The sequence below is a fragment of the Etheostoma cragini genome, chromosome 3 (assembly GCF_013103735.1).
Source record: "Etheostoma cragini isolate CJK2018 chromosome 3, CSU_Ecrag_1.0, whole genome shotgun sequence".
NCBI classification, from domain to species: Eukaryota; Metazoa; Chordata; class Actinopteri; order Perciformes; family Percidae; genus Etheostoma; species Etheostoma cragini.
The window spans coordinates 2,563,390-2,590,232 of NC_048409.1; the positions used below are offsets into that span (position 1 = coordinate 2,563,390).

The 26,843-nt window shown below is 41.3% G+C and overlaps 1 protein-coding gene across 2 annotated transcripts in view; it reads right to left on the reverse strand.

The window, feature by feature from the left end:
* Window positions 1-26,843, reverse strand: part of cadm1b (cell adhesion molecule 1b) — a 156,939-nt gene that overhangs the window by 43,574 nt on the left and 86,522 nt on the right. For both annotated transcript variants that reach the window (XM_034866967.1, XM_034866966.1), the window contains exon 2: window positions 6,528-6,548. In XM_034866967.1, the coding sequence (XP_034722858.1) occupies window positions 6,528-6,548 (21 nt within the window). The remainder of the gene's footprint in view (window positions 1-6,527; window positions 6,549-26,843) is intronic.

Here is a 26,843-nt window from a genome sequence, read left to right on the forward strand (position 1 = left end):
TTTGGAAAAAGGCTGCAATGAAACAAAGAGTGAAAAATTTAAAGGGGTCTGAATACTTTCCGTACCCACTGTATAATTCATACAACAGGGACTGCATGTAAACACATGCACAGTGAGAGATACGTGAACAGGCAGCGTAGATTTTATGGTTGCAGCCATGTCTAATCCTTTTGAATATATAAGAGCCATGTGCAGTGTTTGTCATTATTGATCTCCCCAGCTCAGAGTGGGCCCTATGAGTCAGTGCCAGATGGGCTCTAAGCTCGGCTGCCCACGAAGATAGGGAGAGAGGAGAGGTTAGGAAGAAAAAGAGACAAAGAAAGAGTGTAAGAAAGTGGCAAGTAGTAAATATGGGCCGGCTGGGGAGATAGAGAGGGGGAGTTGAGTGAGAGAGTTGAAGAGAGAGATGAGCCGGGCTGGATGCAGTTTATGGTTGAGCTTTATCAGAGCCCTCCATCTGAGGTTCCATGTGACCAATGTGCGCTCTGTGTGATCAGCTGTTCTGTATCTCTAGGAATAAAAGCGCTGTTAGCATCTGCGTCACTCTCTGTACACTGGCAACATTGTTGCCAAAGACAGGCCCTGGACCTTGTCATTGGAACTTACACCTCACATCGTAACCCCACTCCTCCACCCCCCTCACGACTCCCCCCCTCCACCCCTGTCTTCCATGAGAAATAGGAATCAAAAGTCACCTTGTGCTATATTTATCTGTCAGGAGCCTAAAAATGTGTAAGGAGAACGGTGAATACGTTTTTAATGCCTCGGATTCACCTCAGCGGAGAAACAACACTCCCAGCTACAGCCCCGAGGAAACATGAAAAAGCACATTTGCATTCTGGAGTTGTCAGACGCCTCTCTTGCATTCTGACATTTACAAAGTGGAGGAGAAAAAACACCTGCATTTTCAGATAGTGATAATGGGAATAGACAGCCAAACTAACATGATTCAAAATGAACTCTGTGAATGCGGCAAGCAATAAGAAATTAACCTCCTGTGGAGAAAAAGCTCCTCGGACCTGTCTGATGCAATGAGCTACCCATTTCATTCCACTCTGCTGCCAGGGATCAGGAAGGTAATGGGTAAAAACAGACACCGATTATGTCCCAAAAGTACACACTGCAGCCCATTAAAGGTTTTCAGTGCATTTCATATTTACGACTTGTTAGTAGGCATTGACATTATCTAATATTAAATTGTGAAAAAAGCCACGGACATCAACCAAATTAAATAGCACAGCAGACGGTGATAGTTTATGATACTAGTTCAGTAAACAAGGGGGAATCTTTTAACAGCCACTGGGGACAGAAAGGGCAACAGGAAATGAGTGTTTGGACCAGGGAGAATCTGGGCTGGTGGTGCCTATTGTCTCCAAAATAAATGTCAAACATTTGGATACTATAACTCACACATTAGGCCTTTTATCTTACCTTGCCTCCTCTGTAGAGACTCTCTCAAATTAGCCCTCAAACATGTTTTATTCACCATAACATGTTGGTTGCAACTTGCAACAATAAGAAGAACCCAGCACAAACTGACTGAGTGGGTAAATGGGTGATTATGGACTTATGACAACCCCAATGCCAACGAGTACTTGGCTATGGTCTACAGATTGTGGTTATGGTTATGGTGATGGATTATGGATTGTGATTGTTGGGTTTCTATAAATAACATCACAGAGTATGGTCTAGTCCTGCTCTTTTATGAAAAGCGCTGTGAGATCACTGTTGTTGGGATTTGGCGCTATATAAGTACACTTGAATTGAAAATATTGAATTTGAAACAAAACCTCAACATATCTTATAGAGAGTTAGATTAGAAGATCAATAGCACTTTCATATCTGTTTGTTCAATGTCAGGGTACAGCAGCCTGTTGGTTGAGCTGGTTAACTAAGCTAACTGCTGCTGGCCCGCTATAAAAAGCCTTGTTTTCAGACGGTTTCTCGCCCGGGCTGTTCCCTTTTCACACTTTGTTTTTTGTACAAATTTAAAAAATCAGATGTGACGTGTTAAATGACCTTTTCAGAGCTTCTTGTGGGCAGATTTTGTTACTTTTGGACAGAGCCAGGCTAGCTGTTTTCCCCCTCCTACACTAAGCTAACCAGCTGTTGGCTGCCATTGTTGCCAGATCTCGCGAGACAAATAAGCAACCAGGCCTCTGCAAACAAGCCCAAAACAAGCGACTTTTCCTGTGGAGCCCCCCTAGGATCTGGGAAGAGAAAGATATACTGTGTGCACAGTTTTACAGTCTGCAAGACGGATTGTAAACTGTGGGTACAGATTGACAATTTACATGTGGACAGATTGCTAAACTGCGTGCAGTTTTGCAAAAATGTACACACGGTAGAGTGTATTTATTTTTCTCCCCCCTGAGCTTCAGGACAATGACCACAAGTAGGAATTAAACCACCTTTTAACATTATTTAACATTAGAAAACTGATGGGATGTCAAATATAGACCCTTTTTCACATTGCTTTTGAGTCATTCCCTACTCTTTTCTCTTTCTCCCAGTCTTTGTTACATTTCTTCCCTTATTTCACCCCCTTTATCCATTTATTCCACCAAAAAAACTCTTCTATTGTCCAGTCAACAACAGTCGCAACTCGCACGTATCTTCATTTAAACGTCACTCACTGACGTTTTTCTAACCAGAAAAAAACAGACTGCCTGGCTCTGCCTCTGATTGGCTAGTACTCATTGCCATCTGGGTCAGAGCCAATTAGAAGCAGGGAGTGGGCGGGAAAAAACTCTGCTGTCTCCTGTGTGTATGGGGAAAGGGGGAGGGACAGAGTGAACAGGCAAGACAAACCCCTTCATTAAAATAACAAGTGGCAACTTATTATGGAGCTGGGAAAAAGCCCAAATAAGCAACTACACTTTAGAAACTAGCAACTACACTTTAGAAACAAGCCCAAATAAGCAACTGCACTTTAGAAACTAGCAACTACACTTTAGAAACAAGCCCAAATAAGCAACTGCACTTTAGAAACAAGCAACTACACTTTATAAACAAGCAACTACACTTAGAAACAATCCAGAATAAGCAACTGCACTTTAGAAACAAGCAACTACACTTTAGAAACAAGCAACTACACTTAGAAACAATCCAGAATAAGCAACTGCACTTTAGAAACAAGCAACTACAGTTTAGAAACAAGCAACTACACTTTAGAAACAAGCAACTTTACTTAGAAACAATCCCGAATAAGCAACTGCACTTTAGAAAACAAGCCCAAAAAAAACGTGACTCGCAACTACCAATATTTGTAGGCCACTTTACAGAAAAACAAGCATTATTTGCATCCACTACTCTGACTTTTACACCCTTACTTTAAGCCTTGCTACCTATGGGGGACAGTATTTCCTGCATTGACATGGGACGTTAATCTTGCAGAATGGTCCAATATGGAGGTAGTTCTGGTTTGGTTTTGATAATCTACTTTAGTTGAAAATCGGCATCCTGTTCTTGTGGGCTTTACAGGGAGCGGTGAGGAAAGATAGCCTTTACCCTCATGTTGTCCTCAGTTCAAAATAACCCGTCTTCCTACATCAGTGTTCTTTTTGCCACCCAAAATAACATAACTGATTTCACACAACACTCTTTTTGGAGGCGTCTTATTCAATTTTATAGCATTTGGAGAAAAAAACTGAAGTGTTTTCCAATTAGTATTGAGTAAAAGTTGACATGTTCCAGTCTTTGATTATCCATTAACATCCATTCCTTTAATTTTTAGTCTTAATCATTCCTAATTTCTGTTTTTCTAACTCAAACATTAGACATACTTTCCTTTTTTAATCACCATAAATTCAAAAAATAACTGTAGGGAAAGTGACAAAACATTGAAAAAAAGCATCAAAAGTGTTGAAAAAGGGGAAAAAACTTATGAAAAAGTGAAAAACATTGATAAAAAGCGTCAACAAATATGTTGATTTTCAATTTTGACGGGAAGACAACACAAGGGTTGAGCATAGACAAACTGTGCTTTGGTATTAATGCACAAATAGTAGAGGTGGGAAAATCCTCCCCCCCAAGACAAATATATGTCAAAATCGCAGCTTTGTCTAGGGAGTGATTAGCAAACTGAGTACCAAACTCTTATTTATATGTACTGTGTATTTAAAAAAATCATGCAGGTAACAGGGTACATCAAAAATATCGGTGCATTTTGATGCATCCATAACCAGTTCAGAATCAAATCATTGGCCTCTGAATCTGAATCATGATGTGCTCCAGAGATTCCCACCCCTAACAGATAGCCAGTAAAAAATGTATTCATCTATTTCTCCCGAATTGTATCGTTTCCCCATGGTCAGGTAGCAGCGTGCCCTCGCACTTGATTGCAAAACACTGAATTAGTGAATGAATTAAGGAATGGGAAGAGTGAGCGATTAGTGACTTCCTTGTCACATGTAAAAAAAAACAACTGAATAAATAAATAGGGATAATCATGGGCATCAAATCCAAATAATCTTCATGTGGAGAGCTAAATTGTGGAAATGTGTATTGATATCAAGTGTTCTGGCGCTCCTCTGCACATGTACTAAGTGCTGCAGAAGATGAGGCGAAAGCAATGTCAAGTGTTTTGATGTCTATTTTATTTCATTGCCGTAAAACGATTATATTTGGCCGTCCAAACAGCAACATAGAGCAGCCTCAAAGCAAGGTTATTCCGCTCCCAATCTGTTGGACTGAGAGAAAGGGAACGCGATAGATAAATTCTCCATGAGGTTTAGCAGCCCCAAGCAAGGTTGGTCCCCCTCCAATATCCCAGCCAAGGCTCATCTCCAATTCAAAACACACATAAATAACGTCGCTGTGATTAGAAATCCCATCAAAGTGAAATCAGGCCACTTTGTGGAACATGGAGGGTTTTCGCAATTGGAGTAAACAGTTTCAATTGCCTCGGCATCCTGGCCATGATTGGGTGCAAATGAGGAGAGGCAGTCATTAATTCTGGGTGGTGGGCGGGGATGGAGGGGGAGTGGGCAGAGGCACGGCACAGATGACTGGCTGATAAATTCACACTCATTCCAGCAGCTGTCTGGAAGAGTAAAGTGCCTGTACCTCTACACATGGCTGCCCTCCTGTTCCTGCATCACAACATACTGAATGAAACAGTCAGGGAGAAATACAGACCTTCAAAAGTCTGTTCTCTCTCTCTGAGGGGATGTACAAGCTGGCATCTCGTATCTGGCGTGGAGGCTCGCCTCATCAGCCGTACTAGCCCCCCTCCAAACCCTCCAAAAAAGTTGAGGAAATCAGGAAATATTAGCAGACCCGCTCCTCTAGCAGAAGTTAGGAGACAGGCACCTTTGAATCAAGCTGGTTCTCTCTTTGAACTTTTCTCTCTTGTTTTCACATCAAAAGACATGAAAGGGGGAGCAAAAGGCAGGACAGCCAGCCCCCAATTCCTCTCCCTTGAGTCACCGCTGTCTGCAGCAGCCGTGTCCTCTTCAAGGAACAACCAGGACTACAGCCGGTCATTAACAATAACAGTTTCTCCCTCTCCTCTTCTGATGCTGCCTTTTCACTGCTGCGTGGCTTCATCCAGCTCAGTCATTAAACCCTGATCCTCGTGATGAAATGCTGTTTTAAGGATGTTCGCAGGGGTCTCACTGCCGTTTCTCCCAGACCCTTTGTATGGGAAGGTTTCAAAATATTCATACCCACTACTTTAACCATGTTTTTTTTTCTACCAAAGACAAGCTCTTTTAGAAACTCAGTTCAACGTATAATGATGCCACAACATCCGTTGGAAATAAGGCTGTTCCACTGAAGAAATTCACCAACTAATTCATTCAGAGTTCATTTTTTTGTGAAATAAATGAAATGGCCAATGATTGGGTACCACATTGTAATGGAGCATCCTTTATAAAAAGGTTTATAATTGTAAAGGAATGATTTAGTGACGCTTTTAAAGATCAGTTTTAAGCCATGTTCATGTTCTTGCCCAACTTGCCCAACACTTTCCTTTATGACCAACTTTAAGTTCTTTGTGATTATTGAGAATTTGCCAATCTTAGCATGCTAACATGCGAAGGTACCCTGGTGAATATGGTGAATATCACACCTGCTAAACATGTTAGCATATGCATTTAGCTCAAAACAGCTGAGCAGCCTCACAGAGCTGCTGTCTTGTTTTCATTAGGAGACATAGCCTCGTCATAGCCCTTGGTCTTTACTTGCGCTATTGGCATAATTACAATTGGTAAAGTGCACCGCCTAGCATCTTAGATCCGAGTAAAAAGCTAATTAAAAACAGACCGACTTAAGTGGAGGCTGAAAAACAAAATGAAATCTGCCATTACATGTGGCGAGATGTTGATTTGAGAATTAAGAGTTAAAAGCGGATCTGCATTGAGCGAGTGTGTGGCTCGCCAATCCTGAAAAAGAAAACACCAACATAACCAACCATTCATGTAAATATGCACAGATGAACAGACTGCGATGGACAGCCAATCACCACACACAGACGGAAGCATGCACTTCCAAACGAACAGCAGGTAGAATAAAAGAAAGCATACCTGTCACGGTTTCAGCAGCTCCTGTTTCAGCGCAGGACGAGAGCAGAAGAGAGAGAGAGAGAGAAAAAACAGACAGGTTGTGAGCAGACAGGATACAAGCAGAGAGCCATATTCCACTGGTAGCAAAAAAAACTCATTCATAAGCGATAAATAGGGCTGTTGAAATTCATTAAATTCAAACTCGCTATTTGTGTAATTTTCCACCAATTAAGACAAAGACAAAAGGCATCATAATGAGTTTTTTTTTTTTTTACAATCCAGGCATTCTATTATTCCACAGGTGTGTACAATCCCCGACGTAATGAGCCATTTTTCTCTCTTCATCCAGCATCATATTAATATGGAGTAACCGAGGGAGTGTGTGGACTTTGTTTTCTCCCTCCCATGTCCCTGATTGAGATTCCAGCCAGCTCCGCTCTAGAGCAGCCACTGCCTGGAGGCGCTCCCCAAGGACCCTGCGATGTATCCTGGAGAATAGAGCACCCATTCGGAACGGTGCCCACCCAAACTGGCATCTCGCAGGGCATGGGAGACTGGCGTGTTCCCAAGTCCCCGCAGCAGCGCTGAGGGCCTGCACCCTCGGGAGAGCTTCCATCATTCATTGTCTGCTATTCATAAACAGCCTCCTCCATCCCCTCTCTCTCTCACACACAGATACACCTCCTCTGTCTTTAAAGCACATCCATATCTACATTTTTATATTTCACACGCCATCTTTTATTATATTGACATTTCACACATATTTTGGAGCTCCTTTACTCTGGCTGTAAGCAATGTGGGCTTCAGTGGCGAGCATACAGTCTGTTGAAGTGACTGCTTGTCTCACTTGTCATTGCAGGCGTAATAAGGGTCTAAGGTATGACACATGTCCTTGTTATACTCCTTTGTGCATTTTCAATGTGTCAGCAATTCCCTCAGGACAAAAGACGTGTGAGTGACAAATCGCACACGAGGAGAATCAAGTTTGGTACATTGTCCAGGAGCCTGCTGCAATCTCTCACACGGCTTGAGCCTCTGCTTCTTTAAAAACTCCAAGTGTCAGTCAACTTTTCTTGTCTTTAGTGTGCGATCATTCAACATAATGAGACTTCTGGGGCAATTCTGCTTCTGCTGAAATCTGCTGTGATTTGAACAAAAAAGAGGCCGCGAGCTTGATAGCCCGACTCAAACTCTTGAATGAGCACACCACAGCGTATGCGTCCCGGTCCAACCGGCCCTCAGGACAGCTCATAATGAGGCTTTTGAGCTGCTTTAATTGCCAGGTAATTATAATGTTGTAGCAACATTATGTAAATGACTCATTATCATCTTGTATGTGTAGTATCTGCCCTCATTTTATGTTACAAGAGTGTAACCCAGAAAAATGCATCACCCTGATAGCAGTGTTCCATCTCAGTGCTTAATCTTGTCAACAGAGACCTATATCTAAACAGAGACACATGTGATATAGTGTGGTGACACTTTCCCTAACCCTTCAGTATGATCCACTTCCCGCTGGTGGCCTCTGAAGGGGCTATAAATAGCGTTGTGGCGTGTCAACCATGCCCCTCTTCTCTCCTCTACCTGCAGCACATTAGGTAGAAGTTATGAGGTGCCAGCTCGCCTGTGATTAGATGTCATGGCTGTCGCTCTGCTTAGACAGTGCTGATAGACAGATTTCTGGGGAAATGCATGTGATGGCATCCGTGCGAGTACTGCCGTTGCACCAATCTGTCAATCACGGCGGATGAGAGCAGGCAGGCCAACCTTCCTCCAAATAATGTCTGTCCTTGTCTCCTTAGCTCTTTTCCTTTTCAACCAAAGCAGAAATAGAGAAGTGAAAGTATCCCGCTTTCCACTTACATTGATGCTACGGTTCCTGCTAGAAACACACTCTTGAATATTTTAAAAGGGCGTATTCTTGCACTGCACTGTTTTTCTATAAGACGCTAGGCTCCAAGTGCTCTGGCATTCAGGTATCTGTGACCGCAACACGTCCATAATAATCTGCACTATTTTTTGAGTCACAGAGGCAAACTTAGATCTCGGGAGACTGGCTGTCTGTGTGGTAAGAGTGGCACATAGCCTCCCTCTGCCTCGATCGCTCCTGCTCACTAAAAGCAGTGGGGTAACACTAATGAGGCAACATTTCTTCTCAGTAGTAGTGTGATGCCTTTGAATTAATGTTCTTCGTTTCAGGTAAAACATTCCCTTGCTTATTTATGCTCATGATCTGCAGCGTGTTGCATGTCAACCTAGTGTGTGATCGCAGTGCATAACAGGGCACACCGGAGACGGATGCTGGAACTCGTAGTTCCCCATAGAGAATCTTGGTTACCTGGGTGGGTGGGTGTGTGTGTGTGTGTGTGTGTAGCGATGCTGTCTCCCTGCATGTAGCCCACCGAGTTTTCATTTAATTAGAGGGATCAGAGGTGGGCTTCAAACTTTTTCTCTTCAAGGAAATCGGAGGGAGACGCGAGCTCCTGCAGAGTGGACCCAATATACACAGGCGACTGTTGAGGTCAGGAATTTCACAAACGACACCGATCAAAGAGTTTTGGCTGTCCTCGCAAAATGACAGAAAATGTCTTTAATTAATCCGCATTAAATACAAACGTTCATACATTACTTATAGATAAATAAACGCCCTTTACTTTGAATATGGGAAGCGTTAGATGGAGATTTAACATAAAAATCCCAACTCAAGGTCCACTAAATAACATTTCCCAGAGCATTCAATCCCATCACTAGTTCTTCATCAGTTCATCAGTTATTACATTTCAACATATTCATCTTAATGGCAACTGTGTAACTCCTCCTACTAGAGATGGAATTATGAATTGAGGGACATACAATTCTGATATTCAATTACTTGTTTCTCATTTTTAAGCGCCAATGTAAAAAAGTCTGATTCCTTTTCCTGGTTGTCTTCTCTCCTATGACAGCAAACTGAATACCTTTGGGTTTTTTGGACTGTTTGTTAGACATAACAGGCTTTTGGTCTCAAGACATTTTTGATTGGCACTTTTTACTATTCTCTGACCTTTTACAACATTTACTTGAGAAAATAATTGTCAAATGAATCAATGCTAAACATTAATATTTGTAGCTGCCCTACTCCATATGCTGATGAAGATAAGATCGTACAATGGAAAGCTCTGAAAAAAGCTAGCGGACTTTGAGTTGATGAGAAGTCTTACGCTATGGATGAAATTAGCTACTAAGCTGTCAACAAATCCTTCACCATAACTACTGAGAACAATCTATATGCTGATGAAGACTGTGTGATACAATGGAAAAAAGCTAGTAAGTGACCTTGAGTTTTTTTAATACCATTTCCAAAGTCATTAATTGACTTCCGTGCTTATTAGCAGAGGGTTGCCACTGCTCAGTAACATATGATGCATTTGTGCCTGTAATCTCTTGTCTTGTTATCCTCTAAAACATTGCAGTTTTGAGCATTATTCAGTAAATCGCATTTTTTTCACAGACTTGACCGTCTTCTTATGTTATTATCAGCTCTCCGGTACAGCTTAATCCAGCCCAACCTGTCAGTGAGATATCAAAAAACGCTCACCTGGAAACCCTTCTGGGAATGCTGGAATTAATTCTCCCCACAGTCGACTGAAACATATTAATCAGGTTGGTTTACAGGAGATTCAAAGCATGTTCCTGCACGATAAACTGCAATAAGGAGATTTTGCCAGTATCCCCGCAGAGGTGGTTAATTGCTCACTCTTAATGGGCTATGCGTTGTAAATTCCCAATCTATGACCTGAATGTTTGTGTTGTACTAAAGCCAGGAGGACACATGTAGCTGAAGACAGCTTTTACTCCAACAAGATTAAGGGATAATCCTTTAGAAACGCTGGCAGATATAAAGCAGATATATTGAATTTGGTGCCCTGCCTCCTCTTAGTAAAGTGCTATGGGCATCTACAATTGCACATATATAACAATAGATGGATGTTCTTATGAATAAAGACTAGGATTAAGACATTTCAGCATCAGTAATGCCTTTTTGAAAGCAAAACAAAAAGATGTGTGTGTGTGTCCTGTCACTCACAACACACATGAAAATGTCTCTGCAGCTGACACACATAAAGAAGCTGCAAACAGCAACCAGCCGCTTTAATGACAGCTCAGGTAGCGTTCGTCTCTCACACTGGTGTCAAGAAAAAAAGCGAACGCTAACACATTTCTGACTACTGTAGATGCCACGCTGCTGTTCCACACAGCCTCACATGACAGACACTGAGCTCTTCCTGTTACACAAATAAAATGGCATCAAAAGGCAACAAAAAATAAAAAATACAACCGGAATTAAAAAAAAGACAGCGGTTGCTTTATATTTTGTTGACACATCTCTCAAAAGGTAATTTGGCATCATAATAACTACAATACTACAAGGCAGGATGTCTCAAACCAACATAATATTAGGCAGGAAGAGCATTATAGTAACACACTTTCAAGTCATGCTGATTGTGATAAATGCAGTAACTTTAGAGGTCTGTAAATCACCAGCCAACTGCATTTGCTGGGAGGTACAATGATTTCCTTTTTCTTATGAGGCACAGTCATTCACTCCGTTATGTTAACAAGACTGGTCGACTGAGCATGGACTCAAGTGCAGGAGCGGCAGTCTGCTGCTCTGCACCCAGAAACCAATGCAGCAGAGGGAGATTTGTGCTCATAGCCAAAGCAAAGCTTAACAGAGTGACACATCTCATTCGGATTGTCTATTTCGGGTGACGCTGCATCTTTTTGTATTTGTCTCCTCAGAGGCAACAGGCGCTGCTGCGAAGCCTCTTTTTCAGCCTTGGTCTCTGATTTTTTTTTGGAAAGAAAAGTTGCGGCGGGAGTGCTGCGTTTGTTACCACAGGAGAGAAACCCAAGCTCTGATTCAACACAGCCATGCCCGGATCAAAACACACGCAGAATGATTCGAATCAAAGCCTCCAAAGAGTCTTGAGGGAGGGATTTTTGCTATTCTGGAGATGCTGTAATGCCATGCCTATAGTATGGTCTCTTGCCAGGAAAGCACCCATGAGCAATGCTTACAGAAGCAATGTGTGTGTGTGCTTTCCAGCCTGTCTGCCAGCATATCTGCTTACTCACTATGAATGTGCATACTTCTGTACTGTGTGTGCGTGTGCATGAGGGGTAATTAGGACATTAGGAGAAGCTTCTGACAGGCTTGTCATCGACACAGCCTGCCCGGTGGAAAGGAGGTGGTCGGAGGGGTAAGTGGGGGTCCAGCAGGGTCAAGAGACAGCTGCTGCACCACCACTCACTGTCTGGAAGCTCTCAGAGAATATTAAACCACCGGGGCCTCGGCCAAGTTGCTCCCTCATTTATGGCATACACAAATTTCACAAGGAGGAAGCCTAATTTCTCACTGTTATAAAAGTGCTATTGTTTATTATCCTGAAACATGAGATAAACATAAAAGGACCAAAATAGATGGCGGTGGCGTCGAGGTAATTGAGGTTATTTTGTAAATCAGTGAATTTAGAACGCAACGATTGTTCTGTTCTTTGTTTTTTTTGCCCCCACTCATGATGATAAATCTGTGTGTTCTCTCACCTACTGTGTATCTGTCGCCAGCCAAAAGAGGCTCTATTATTTCAATATGAGACATGTTAAAAACATCCTCCACGGCTGATGACCTTGGGGATGACATACCATTAATTGTACGGATGGATTATTATCACCACAACAACAACATGCTTCCTTTTCTGCCCCACTCTCCCTAACACCTGGGCCCATTCTGTGGCTGCCACTGCTCATATACTCATAATCACATCTATCAGCCCAAAACGTTAACTGCATCCGGGGACGCTAAACACGTCCATTTGTTTGCAGTTGTAATGTCTTTTGTGCGCCTCAATCAGGCACCTGTCAGACACACACCTGCTACCTTCTTGCTATGAAAAAAGGCAGAGGGAAGGCCTTTTGTTTCTTCACAGAGTTTATAATCAGCGCGTTGTTTCCAATCTTCTTCCACCATTTTTCAATTTCCCATTTCCCTTTTCTCAGTCAAATCACTGCTATCAATCAGGTGCACGTTTGAGAGAGGAAAGAGAGCGAGCTAGCATGTGTGTGTGTGGGTTTTTGTGTGTGTGTGTGTGTGTGTGTGTGTGTGTGTATGTGTGTATTAGAGATGGAACCATCTCCAGCCCTAGGCCTCATTAGTCAGAGACTGCAGGAGGAAATGTGTGTGTGAATGTGAGCGGCAGACGCATGTGTGCAATAAAAATGAATACTGGTAGAGTGTGTCTGTCAATATGAGGCCATTTAACATTCCCCCATTGCATCCAAATGATGCACAGCGGACATTATGCTCTCTATTTGACTTCTCCTCTAAATGGATACTCAACCCAGTACGTTCTATAATAGTTTGCCCTTTCCCTCCACTGTGCTTACTGATGTCACGGCAGAAGATGACCTATAACGTCTCAAAAACAATTCATGTGCAACGAAGAAAACATCTTCTCCGTATCAGCGTGTCCTTGCTGTGAAAACATCTCAGGAACGAATGCGGTTGACTGATGTGGCAGTCAATGCGAATGAAACTGTAACAGCCGCATAGGCACAAGCCCTATTGATCTCGTGTGACGAGAGGCGCTCGCAGTGCATCGACATCTTTGAAGTGAGTCTACTCAGTGGCTCTGATAGTCTGTTTCACTGAACACACCGACTATTACGACAGAAATAGCAGAAATTAGGCAAAAAACACAAAGTTGAATAAAGGATGAGCAAACACAGCGAGTCCAGATTATTGCCAACGTGGCAATATGCTGGTTGTTTTACTGAGTGTATTGATTATAAAAGAGATCTGTTTGAAGTGGCCGCACAAAAAATGGCAACTATAGTAAATTCACAATGGCAGGCTAATATACGGCTTCGCTGCTTTCATTTATTCACAGCTTGACATTTCCTCCCGTCCACAGAGTGTGCTCTAACTGTGTGCCAATGGCCACATCATTTAGACTGGACCCGCATGAATATTTAACATTAGTGCCTGGCTCGTAGCTCGCAGAAAATGAATTATTTTTAGTGGGCTTTGCAGAGGCACCGTGGAAAACCCTCACTCTGGTGATGAATCGCTGGAGAGTTTATGTTGTATTAAGCAGGCAAAACAAATGGCTATCAATCATTTGAAGCTTTTTATGCTTGCCAGCTACACATCCCTCAGCCTTTTACGAAGATTCAGTTGGTTTTCAGAGGGATCAGCTGCCGGCCTCGGGTGGGTAAAGACGGGTCAGACCCGGGTTCACTGCTGTTTATTGACGAGCCCTCGGACGTGATACAGTAGGAAACAGCAGCTTTAGGAAAGGACATGTTTCACTCTTCTTGCTTTAAAACGCTTTACAACCCTAGTCATAAATGAACACTAGAGCATTGCTTAATCATGTCATGTATTAGTCTGGTGCACTGTTTACATGTAAAGTACTAGACCTGCTTACTTTGCTGCTACTACACGTCACACCACTGTCATTTATCTTGTTATATTATCTTTAATTACTATTGTATATTTCCTTTTCACTTCTATTGTTATTTCAGTTTTATATAATGTATACTTTATTAATCTTGCAAGGGGGAATTACAATTAACAATCTGTTGTCATTACACACATTACACACATGCTCAGTACCTACATGCACTAAATGAAGATATGTCAGAGTGGGGGGGGATGCCCATGAAAAGGCACCTGAGCAAGGGTTTCGTGCCTTGCTCAAGAGCCTCTTGGCAGTGCCCAGGAAGTGATCTGGCACCTCTCCAGCTACCAGTCCACCACCAGTCTGTACAGGGACTTGTCAGCGACCCTCTGGTACCCAACCCAACTCCCTACTGACTGAGCTCCTACCACCTCCTCATTATTTAGTTTTTACTATTTATCTGTACTTATGATGTCCTCATGCTGCTGCAACAACTGAATTTCCCCTCTGGGGATCAATAACGGCGTATATTATATTACCTGTGGTAATAACCAATTTTAAGACAACAGTGTCTTATTAAACTGCAAGTAAATAGCATTTCATAGACTACAGTATGTCGGTTTTCACTACGTTGTGGGGAAACTTCGGTATGGAAAATGCAGTAGCACCCATGCACAACAGGATCCCCTTTCGACATTAAAATAGGGCGGGAGGGGCGCAGAATGAAAGCGTGAATGAGAAGAGAGGATTTGGGTGTGGCCCTGCTCCCCAAATTCTGCTAGTTAGTTACAAAACTGCAGAAATGTGATGAAATCTTGAGTTGTCAATCAAAAATGATCTTAAATTGCACTAAACCTTGCCAACCAACAGCGGCTGATATAAAGCTTGAGAGTGAGGCCCAACGATGTCACCATGTGACCATAGAACCAAGCCACATTTACTGTCCAAACCGACCACCGGCTAGTTAGCGTAAGGCTATGGCTAAAAATAAACATTACCCCATCAACTCACCAAAAAAAATCTGCATTCCATGTTGTTTTCTTTCCACAATCAGATTCCCAATCTCCCCTCCTCTTCTTTTGAGGTTTTTCGATGTCTTTTGTGAAAGTGTCAGAAAAGTGTAAACAGGATTCCAACTACATGTTTGACGTGATAACTAAAGGTGGTTTTGTACTGTCCTACATTAGAAGTGTTTCAGAATTTTTGTCCCCCTGTTTACATCTATGAGGGGAGCAGAATATTAAAAACACCCATATAATGTAGTCCACTGCACCATTACCAACCATGAATTCAATGCTAAAACCTATTATTTAATTAACACCTCCATGGCAATTAACAACAAACTATTAACATTACATGCATCGTAAAAGAAGACGTTATAGCAGAGCAGCTCTTTTAGATTGTTCGAGGTGTGCCTAATAAAATGGCCTCAGTAAGTGTATGTAGATAACATATCATCTCATACATATTATATCGTACAGTCTGACACAAATTCCAATTAAGACTTTTTAAACAAAAGTGTAACGTACAATACACTTACACAAACTTAGAAAACTATTTATTGGAGCCATTAGCTTTATCAACTGTAATGATCACTATTTTGAGGCAAAAGAGAATAACTAAGTTCAAATACAGACTGCAAGTGGGCTTGTGAGCTTGGTTTCCGCTGCAATTTGTAACTCTGGAAAAGATGTTAGGGAGCCAATCCAAACTCACACTGTGCAGCTAAACATTGTTCCAACCCACAAACATATTTCAAAATTTAGAGAAGTTCCCAAAGCCTCCAAAAATATCAAACATGCCAGGCTGAATTTTGAGGGAAATGTGTATAAAAATTATGGGCTAGAATAGATTATTTTCCACATTTTACTGTGTAGACAACGTATAACTTCAATATGAGTGTTGGAGCAAGCCGATACTGTCAGATACTGTGAAGACGATGTTTCCAACATTAATATTAAAAGGTCTTACAAAGTGAATTATTTGGACAAGTGTTTTATGTGCATTTCTTTTAAGCACAATTCTGCATGTGCATGACCTATTTTCTGTTGCTCTATATAAGGCTTAGCAGAATTTCTTCTTCTTTAATAACCACCGTTTTTTTTAGCATAGATCTTTACCTGTTGTTAAAGGTCCCATGACATGGTACTTTTTGGATGCTTTTATATAGACCTTAGTGGTCCCCTAATATTGTATCTGAAGTCTCTTTTATATAGACCTTAGTGGTCCCCTAATATTGTATCTGAAGTTTCTTTTATATAGAACTTAGTGGTCCCCAAATACCTCTTAAATACTGAAGTCTCTTTCCCAAAATTCAGCCTTTGGTGTAGAATTCCAGCCACTACGGCCAGTCCCGCAAGGAGCCTTTCTTAGTACGTGCTATTTCTGAGTCTGTAGCTTTTTAGGCGGGGGGGGGGGTTGACCAACTGCCACTTTGCTTGTTTGAAAGCCATGATGTATCTCTCATGGGTGGGCCAAGCAGAGGAAGGGGAGGGAACATTGCCCCTTATGACCTCATAATGGGCTAGATTCCAGATTGGCCCAGCTGAGCTTTAATTTTCTCAAAGTCAGAGCAGGATACCCAGGGCTCGGTTTACACCTATCACCATTTCTGCACCCTGTCGGTCCATAGGCAGGCTGGGGGAACTCATATTAATGTTAAACTCATATTAATGTTAAACTCATATTAATGTTAAACTGTCACTTGACTCAAATGTCAAGTGACATTTTCATGCGATGGGTCATTTAATAGTGCATTTGTACAATCAGGTTGTTGTTTGAAGTCTGTATGAAGAAAAGGACTATTGAGTTTTGCCATGCCGAGGCCGGCTGCGCCGTTCAAAGCCTCCTGCAAAATGAAGATGGCTAAGAGACCAATCCTAAGAGTGCAAAAAGGAGTAGTTCTTATTGATGATTAAATAAGCTCTTCATGCTTCCTCTACCTGCTTTGAGTAGTTTTATTTGATTGGCTATGTAATTACCTTAACATTGGTTAATTGCTAGTTAATGTACCTCTCATTTCAATCACATATCCCTCTAATCTGTCAGTCACTCATTTAGAAATCATGGATAAATTCAGTCAGTTAAAAAACACACACATGCACACAAACGAGCGCCCGAAAACGCTGGTGTGACACACACAGTTTAAAGATTCTCAGATTACTTGACAGTTTCATTAAGACAGATTACCATGACCCTGAAGTTTTAATCTTCCAGATAGAGTGAAGCTGTTTTAACAGCCATCCTCAAGGATGCACTTCATTTCCAACAACATCCAACCTGAGATGAGATTTGGCCTTTCTCAAATACAATCTGAATTGCTCCAATTGATTAAACAGAAACTGGCAGGCTGAACAGAGCAGAGCTGAGTACAAACCCGTCCATGCCGCCACTGGCAACTGTGGACACAAGATTGAGGGCAAGATATCTGTAAGTGGGCTGGCACCTGAGTCAGAGAGATAGTCCTGCTTACTTGGGGAGGGAAGGAGGGTTGAATTGGAAAGAGACTAGGTGGCTTTGCCTGTGTTTCCCCTTCAGGTTAATATTTTATTGCTGTGCTATACTGTCCAGATGACAGTTTGCAATAACTGAAAGTCTGTGAGCAGGCAGAAAGAGTTCAGCGATTTATTGAAAGGGAGGGAGGGAGTGTGGCTGGATCTGAGTAATTCTAGTAGCCGTTAATGTGAGTGGTCTCAAAATGACTAAAGTTTGCGCTCGCAAGTGGATGCATGCACACGTGTGAGACGAGTGAGTGCTATCTGCAACCAGAAGAGGCACCGGCAGTACAGATGTGTCTCTCTCTTTCTCTCTGAGCCCAACATGAAACACAGGAAACAGACTCTTTGATCATTACCTACCTGTCAGTCTGCCCTCCACTGGGACCGTCTGTTACGACTGCTGATGTGCCACACTGACAGGCCAGAAACACACACGCAAACTCAAACACAAAAAGCAGAACCACTATGAGCCTGACTGGTGCCGGCATTCAAACTCGTCCCAGAGGAGGGATAACAATGGCCGACCAGTGGTGTGGGCAAATCGCAGGTTTATTATTCTATATTTGGATTCCAATTAGGCTTAGTGACGGCGAGGCTTGCAGGGGTCCACATTCGCTTTTGTACCAACGGGCAATTTACTCTCCAAGTCCTGTGATTGTATGTTTGTTGAGTGCGGGGGAAACAAGCAGAACCCAGTGTGATCAAAGGGAGAACATGTCTAGAAGTAGTCAGTCAAAAGCAAACAAGCTTTTCCAAGTTCATTTGTTTGACTTACTGCTTCTTCATTTGATGTCCTACAACTTTCTGAGAAATTGTAGACAAACAAAAGAGGACATGGAAACTACACATGGACAGGTCCAGCACTAGGACGTAAAAGCCAGTCCTTACTTCCGTGAGAACCTACACACTTATTCATGCTACTGCTTATCTGAAATGTAGTGTCCTTTTCTGTTGATTTTACTGTGACGTTTTATAAAAAGCTGGATTAAAGCATCTGATGTTAAGGCATTTTCTCACCTCTCCCACACAGCTTGTTTGACCAGCGTTGCTTGCCGTCCTAGACATCTTTGCATAGTGTCTAGAAATGTTGCCACATTGCAGCAATTAAGTTGGTGTGAAAATTGTTTCTGTAACTACTTAACAAAACTAGTAAAATAAGATGCCAGTAGGAACTGAAATGTCCTTTATTGTCCAGGTGATATGTGAACATTATGTTCACCTTTTAATAATTCGCAAAAACATTTTACTTTCCGCCATTACTTTCTGAATTTGGCATCGTATCTACTGAACCAGACATGGAAACACAGAATAAGTAATACCTACCCCTATGTTTTGATAGTCAAAGATTACAATTGTCCACATACAGCATTATAAACTCTGTAGGTTAATAGTTAATGGGGAATTCAGTAACACTAAAGAAGGAAATCAGGGTATCTGAGAATCTATAGGCTAGACTTTATAAATATCATGTCTGTTGGATGCAGGTTGTGCATAGATAATATACTATATAGATATTATATAAACAACCTATATTTATAACCTAACCCTATATAAACACATAGTCCTTTTTATTCAAACACACTGCCAATAAAGTGACTGTAAAGAGTAGACCAATAATCAATATGAGACAACTGGTGATTTTGTTTGTTTGGAGGCTTTCTTGCCTTTGCAATGCCCTCGGCAGCCTTTTCTGCAGCCAAAACTTAAGGATGGACTGGCTCGCCCGCGGAAAAGTTGACCACAATAATCTCCAGTCGCTCGGGTCCATCAGTCCATTCAGTCTGTTGGAGATGGCATCAGTGCTGGTCCCCAACAGTGTCCTACTTGGTACACTGCTCTTCTGAGGTGCTGAATGTTGACACTGAAAGTAAATTGTGAGCTGTAGAGTTGCCCAATGTTGATGTAATCAGCTGGGAACTCTGGGCTGGGAAATTTAAATTATAAAAACAATGTCCTTCCATAAGTGCAGTGATTATATGCGTGTATGTAGGTCTGTGTGTGTGGATGTACTGTATGTATGCGTATATAGGTAGCCACGCACATACTTGGACTTGGCTTACTTTAATGTATGCTTCATTGTTCCTTTTTATTTGATTTAAATAATTACTCTTTTTAGTTTTTTTACATAAATATTTTTTAAATATATTTATATTTATATTTCAAATTGTATTTGAAAAATTGCTAATAAAAATTGATTCTTCTGTATGATCAGTTCCAATGAATACCGTATAATTTTCTGTGACCACCACTAACTCACTTTTTATCCCCTTTGCGGTGGAAGTTAGAAAACCTTCGCAAATACTAAAACTACCTTAATGGCTAGAACCCCCCCCCCCCAGTGGTAAAAGTAGTTTTTTGTCATTTACTAGTAACCGCAAGAATCTGGCGTCTGCCTCCATCCTGTGCAGAGACCTGCTGGCTTTAACTATAACTGTCTTAATATACTGACTGTTGTGCCTTTGAATTTGTGGGTTAACAACTGTTGGTCAACACTTCTAAAAGGAAGCCTTTTAGGGGCTTAGTTTGCTGAGCTTGTTAGGGGAATATCTGCATCTTTATGATCAATCAAACCGTTTCTAACGCCGTTTTCTAACGATCTTTAATCTCCATGTGCCCCCAACTGGCACCGAACGTAAACAAATGAGCAATATAATGCAGCAGGAAGAAGTATACACACATTTATATGCAGAGTTGTGTTTTGGCTCTGTTTCTATTTCAAGCGAGTTCAACTTTGTTGTAAGTGTAGCACCCACATGCCTTAGGGTGGTCACATTTGGTTGCAGCAATTTACACAGTTTAAGTTGTAATGGCTTTTCCACATCTTTCTCAGAAACGGCTAAGACACCTCTGTAACTACTTCTGGGATACACTGCGCAAACCACAGCTCTGACTCCATTAGCATACATTGTACTGTCAATTTAAAACTAATGTTTTGCAGCTTATTCTAATGGGAATTTGTTTGGAGTGCAGGATGAGAATATGAGGACAGAGGAAACATGCGGCTATGATGTTGTGTGGAGAAACATTATACTGTGCATGCCGAATCTCCCGATGCAGTATCACATAATGTCATCTCTGTTGTGCTTCTGATCAGAGCGCCAGATCTTGCCTCACAACATCAAAGACTTCTCATACCCAGCAAACCAAGGTCCAAACAGACTGACAGACTCGCACATGAATTCACAGGAGTTCTTTGCATTTGTATGGCTGTGCAGAACAATGCGTCTGTACATTCAAGTCAGTTAACACACTAATAAGATCACATCACACAACGTTCGCCTGGGCTTCTCACCTCAGATGAAGAAGATGTGGATCTGTCATTGCCTCAGCTGCCTGTGTACACTTAAAACACCATTTAACACAAACAATGTAAATTCAGACATTGTGAGGAATAAATAATGCAGTGATCCATGCCGGGCTGCGGTGGAGGATGTATTCAGATTGTTGTCAGAGTGGCCTCTGATAGTGCTATTATTATACATCATAGTATTGGATTTTTATTACTAATGGATGGATGAGTAAACAGTATTTGTAATTCCTTGATATGAAGCTCGTTTTATTTTTTTGTTCCATTTAATTCACAAGAATATCTTATATATTTGATATGCTGATTGAAGGTTTATAAAATCCTCCATGTAGGGTAATGGAGAAAAAAAAGGAGCTCAAAATTACATAAGTGAAATCAATTGGATGTGTAAAGTAGCATGAAATACACAAGTAAAGTATGAGTAACTGCAGAACTTTACTTAGTAAGTGTACTTTCCACCACTTCATTTTAACGTGTAATTGTGGGCTATAAGGCTAGGTATTGTTTGAAAAATAATTATGGTTTTAAATGATATTACCGTGTTTTATTTTTTAATCAAAAAAGATATCTTAGGTTCTTAAAGGTTTAACGTGGTCCAAACACCAGCAGTCGAATATAACTTTGCCATAAATAATATATTCTAAAATTGGTATTTCTTCACTTTCAAACCAGGAACTGTTAAAGTTTTAATAAACCAGGCTTTTGGAGCTAACTCTCAGTACTTTCAGACACATTTGGGTTTGACACCCGGCCCTGTAGTGGGCCGACATGCACTGAAGATGTCTGATACTCACTGGTGGATTCATACTGGATCCCGCTACTGCCCAGAGAAATAACACCAAAACTATGCTTCTGATACGTCACACGCTGATTAAAACTACTAATAACAATAATACAATGTGAATATGGGGTGTTGCACAGCGGTTCTTGCTAGAGGAGGCAATGAACACAGAAGAGTTGATGATCATAGAGGAAATAAAGTGAAAGAGTCGGCTAATCTACGGCACAACACTGCTGACACCTCGTGAGATTAGAGACGCCTCTCAGTCTAAATCAGTCCTCTATCTGCATACTTAGCGTCATTACTTGCTTTGTGGGGTACTACCCTCAGGGGCGCCTTGCCCACACAGCAGTAGAGTGCCAAGCTGCAGAGCACGAACCCACACACACACGCATTGACTTTGTCACGCATGCAGTCACACTGAGAGAGACAGACATGAATCGAATGTGATGATTAACGAGGAAAATTCAGGGAAATCTTTGCAGAAAGAGTCTGAATGCCCCCACAGCGGTGCGAACTTCCCAGCACGAGTTTCCTTTAGTTCAAATGTAAATGCAAACTATTATATCTCATAGCAGCACGGACTGATAGAGCTTTGATGGTCAGAAGAATGGCATTTGAGAGTGGAGGGAGTGTGTTCCAGGAAGATCAGGGCCATGTCTGGGGTATTGTTTGTGTTGGGCAGAGAAGAGACTGCCACTGGAATGCCAGAGTAAATACCTGTTTTTTTCAGTACTCTGTGTTGCTGTTAGGGATCTAGAGCAACCGCAGGATCAGCATCAGGAAACATTTTCATCCCTGGGCTTACAGACCTACTGAACTGCAGCTCTGCATCCTCTTCCTAACCTTACTGCTCTTAGCTGTGAGCCAGCTTTACTCCTCGAATAAAAAACCGTCCGCACAACTGCTCGTCACATTTGATGTGTGTGCAAGGCTGACGGAGGCACAGTTCATCGGCAACTTCAGCTCGGGATTTTTTGGCTTTTTGTGGCAATATGAGGAAATTAATAAAGGTGTTTTTTTGCAGCTTTTTGTTGGAAGCAATAAAATAAAAATGGCAAGAGGATGTTTTCTTTTTTTCCGGAGCAATTCAAGTCTTAAAAACACTCAAAATTGATGAGGTTGAATTTGCACTTCCCCACTCCTTTTTGTATTGAAGAGGTGGAGGGTTCTACGGTTGATTTTTTTTAAATTAAATTACCAGAGTCAATTTCAACGCTGCAAAACACCTCACATACAACCTGGCAATAACACCGGTCTGTATAATGAGGTAAAATAAAGGCTAAATGAATCCAAATCAGACGAGCCATGGGACTGAGGGAATGTGCACTGTGAACAATTAGCTAGCTCATCCAGCATGCGAATCAGCTCCTGGCACATTACGCACATACTGTAAAGCTCATTACTGTTGCAGAACACCCAATCAGCCAATCAAATTCAGTGACGGGGCTCCGTCAGGGTCAGGGTCCGCCTGTCATTCAACTCTTTAACCCGCCGTTGCACCCCGAATCACCCAGCGCGGACGGATGCAGCAGCAGCCTTATGCTGCAGTGTTTTCACTAGTCATGCTTCCTTATATGCAGGACTTTTCCCAGCCTTTCCCCCTCCTCCTCTTTGACGGATGCTGACTGTTGTGATGCTTTCATCTCCTCCCTCGGAAAAAAAATAAATGAAAGAAAGAATCTTTGAACGCAAACACCCATGGTTAAACATAAAAGGGCTGAGCTATTTTAAAACTGACATCACTTCAAAGGGACTGAACACATTCAAAGGGTATCACAGGAAAGAGATTCAAAAGCCTGCTAGTCACCTGTAATCCACTGCTAATACTCGGTCCCCACAACGGCATATTAACGTACACACACACACACACACACACACACACACCCTCTGCACTTTGAATATACAGATACACACTGCCAATGAATGATTCATTAATATTCAGCTGAACGCCAACAAAATGTACAGCCGCAAGAATGTCTCGCGTAGATATTTTATTAGTTGTAGCTACTTTGTCCATATTGATTTAGCATGCCTAGAAGAAGGATCTACACGTATACACGGATTATCTCGTGAATATATCAGTGTCATTACAGATCAGCGGCTGTTGCATAGTGACAACTATGCTGTACGTCTCTTTCCTTTTCGGTGTCTCATTCTTTCATCACTTCAGCTCTTTGTCTCTGCCTCCTTGTTCTTTGAATTCGTTGCTTCAGTCAGTTGTGTTGAAAGGTGTAGCTTTAAAAAGAGAAAGTACCTCACTTCTAAATAAACCAAGGAAGGAACTGTACCTTCAAAGGTTCTGTTTGGTGTTGTTGTTGGGGTTTTTTACCACGCAAAAGAAGTTTAAAGTTTTATAAAAGTTTAAAAAGAATAGCATTTAATATTTGATGCAGCACAAACAAGCATTAAATAGACGTCTTTGTGATCACAGATAAAGGAAGCCTTGGAACAGACAAACAGACTTGTACTATAATCTAGGACCAGGATCTGAGTAGAGTTAGTCTCACATTGCCAGACCTTATTCCACTGCGCTGTGGAAGAGGGTCAGGTTAGTCCACACAGCGTTCTGGGATGGGAGGAAAACAGGCTCTGGTTTGTTGGACTTTCTCTAAACCAATCACAATCGTCCTGGGCGGTGCTAAACCGCCAGATGGAGCAATGGTGTACTGTACAAATAGGGTTGCTAATTTGGAGGGGTTTTTCTATACCGATAGCCTACCCTTGTTTTTCTTTTTAAACAATGTGTTTATTGAGTTTTATTTCGTAGCCTACACTTCTTAACGGGCAGTAACAACAACAACAAGCAGGCAACAGAGTCCCATGACACCTATCCAGGACGCTCGGATCAGTTGGAGGAGACCTCATACTGTATACAACAAAATCTAAAATGTTCTTTATTCTACTCCTCTTTAACTACGTTAATAATATTTAACAAATAATTTCCTGATGTTGCATAGATCAGTTAAGCATTATTAGAACAAATTATGGGTTGCCAGGTTGTCAAAAATCCCTTTTGTTAGGGTTGATCCTTTGCAATTGGTAATAAGGCAGCTATAGGTGTTGGTGTTCCATTAGTTTGATTGGTTTCTCTCTTTCTTTCTTTTTTTGAAGATCATTTTTTGGGGGCTTTTCCTTTTATTCTATAGTGACAGTGGATAGACCGGAAAGGGAGAGGTCGGAATCAAACCCGGGCCACTGCAAAGCCTACATGGGCCTACATGGGGCGCACGCTGGCGCACCGGGTGAGATGGAACATCAAGTCTAAAATTGTCTACATTTTATTCACGCCATTACATATGATGAATAATTGTTGTTTGGGGCAATAAGGCAAACAGTAGCTTGATGTATAAGTCTTAAGTAAATCAGTCAGTCAACCTTAATAAAGCTACCAGTGAAACATCTAAATGTTTTAGGAGGATGACTTATTAGAAAGCGGTATTAAATTGTGTCTGTGTGATTTTGAATAAAAACCAAAGAAACGCTGGCACTATTGTTCTGTGAGGTAATCTCATGCGTCAGGCACGGTGAAAGTGTAAACAATGTATAACAGAAGGAGGCTGTGAACATCAGCCAGTGTACCCTCGGCACTGTCGCACTTAAAAAGGGAATCACACATTTTGGCAGAGCGCTCCTAACATCTTAAGGGAAAAATGAGCTTCATCTTTAAATTGCTCAAATTTCCATTTCCATTTGATTGTTCTTTCAAACTGCTGCATATTAGTTTGGCACAGCAGGCAGATAGAGTCCACTCTATAAAACTAATCTTTAAACCATTTTGTTTCTGGGCATCTTCACTTCGACCCAGAAATCTGCAGATTATGCGATTAGACAAGTGAAGCAAGCAAAGGAAGTAAAAAAATAACGACAACATAAATTTCTGTGTGGACTGGATAAAGAAGGTGAATATTTACATGATAAGTAAGCCACTATAAATTGGAACATTTTTACTTTTTAATTTGTTTCATTTTCTACAAGGCCCCTAAAATGCCCTCAGGCTACGAACTGATTGGTATTCTGCACCAAAATGTAATACTTTTTTAACCTTAGACATTCAGCATGCAGAACATTACTTTAAACTGTAATTCAAAAGGAATCTGTTACAATACTAATGCAAAATCAGCCTGCAAAATAATCCAGGGCAGCTCCTGTTGTTGAGTTATCAAAAGTGACAAATGAGAATGATGTCTCGAAAGCCATACGGGCTACAAGTGAGGCTGATGATGACGTCCGTCTTTGTAGGTGGAGAAAATAAATAAAGATGAAAACTGCTAATTTCTTCACTCTGATTACTGCTGTCACTTTAGATTCATCCATTGTGTGTGTGTGTAGATTTGGTAGTCAGTTTCAAAGCCTTAAACACAAGCTCCCTGGGAAATACTAAGGTCAAGAGGGATCCATAAATAATCCCTAAGTCTGACTCCTCCACTAAGCGTTATTCAAAGAGGATCGATAGGATGTTGGGATTCAAACACAAAAACCTATTCTTTTGCTTATCAGCAAAGCTCTCTCCCAGCACTTTCTGGTGATCGATTATTAAAATCAACTTCACATGGCCCGTACGTGTCAACAAACTGGGGAAGTCAGATTTATTCTATATGCTAAGACTTTTGAGAGGTAATTTTTCATCTGAGTGGCCTTTAGCATTTCTTATTAAAATACATTATTGTTCTTGTGGATTTATTTATTCAATGTGATAGCTCATTAGTCAGATTAATGTAATGCACTCTCTTCTCACTAGAAATGGTTTGCCTGGAAAGAAGGTCTGTCTCGCTGTAAATAAATGACACGAGGTAAAGTTCAAATCTGCTTTTTGCCAAAATGTTATCTTTCATTATGCATCTATTTTTAAATATGGGGTGAAGCTAAATGTTATTTGCAGTACTTTAGTTTTACAAAAGACCAACTCTCAGCTTCAATATTCAAAATTTACTTAAGAATGAAAAGTAAGCAGCAAGTTTTGAACTGGAGACGGCACTAAATGAAAGATCATGGGATCATCAATGTTCTTACAAATCATCCTCAGGGGAGCATGAATGTACTGTATGTACCAAATTTCATACCAATCTTTTTATATAGTCGTCACAATCACAAATATTAACCTCATAGTGGGGAAAAGAGGACAAGTCAGATCATCACCAAACTCTGTAGGATTCATCCTCTGAGGACCATTAATGTCCGTATGAAACTTCAGAGCAATCCATCAAATGTTGAGATATTTTATCTATATACTACGGTGGCCGGGAAGTGCAAAACAACATTACAAAGTCTGAAACACTTTTACAAAGAACAAAACAAATTTACATTTTA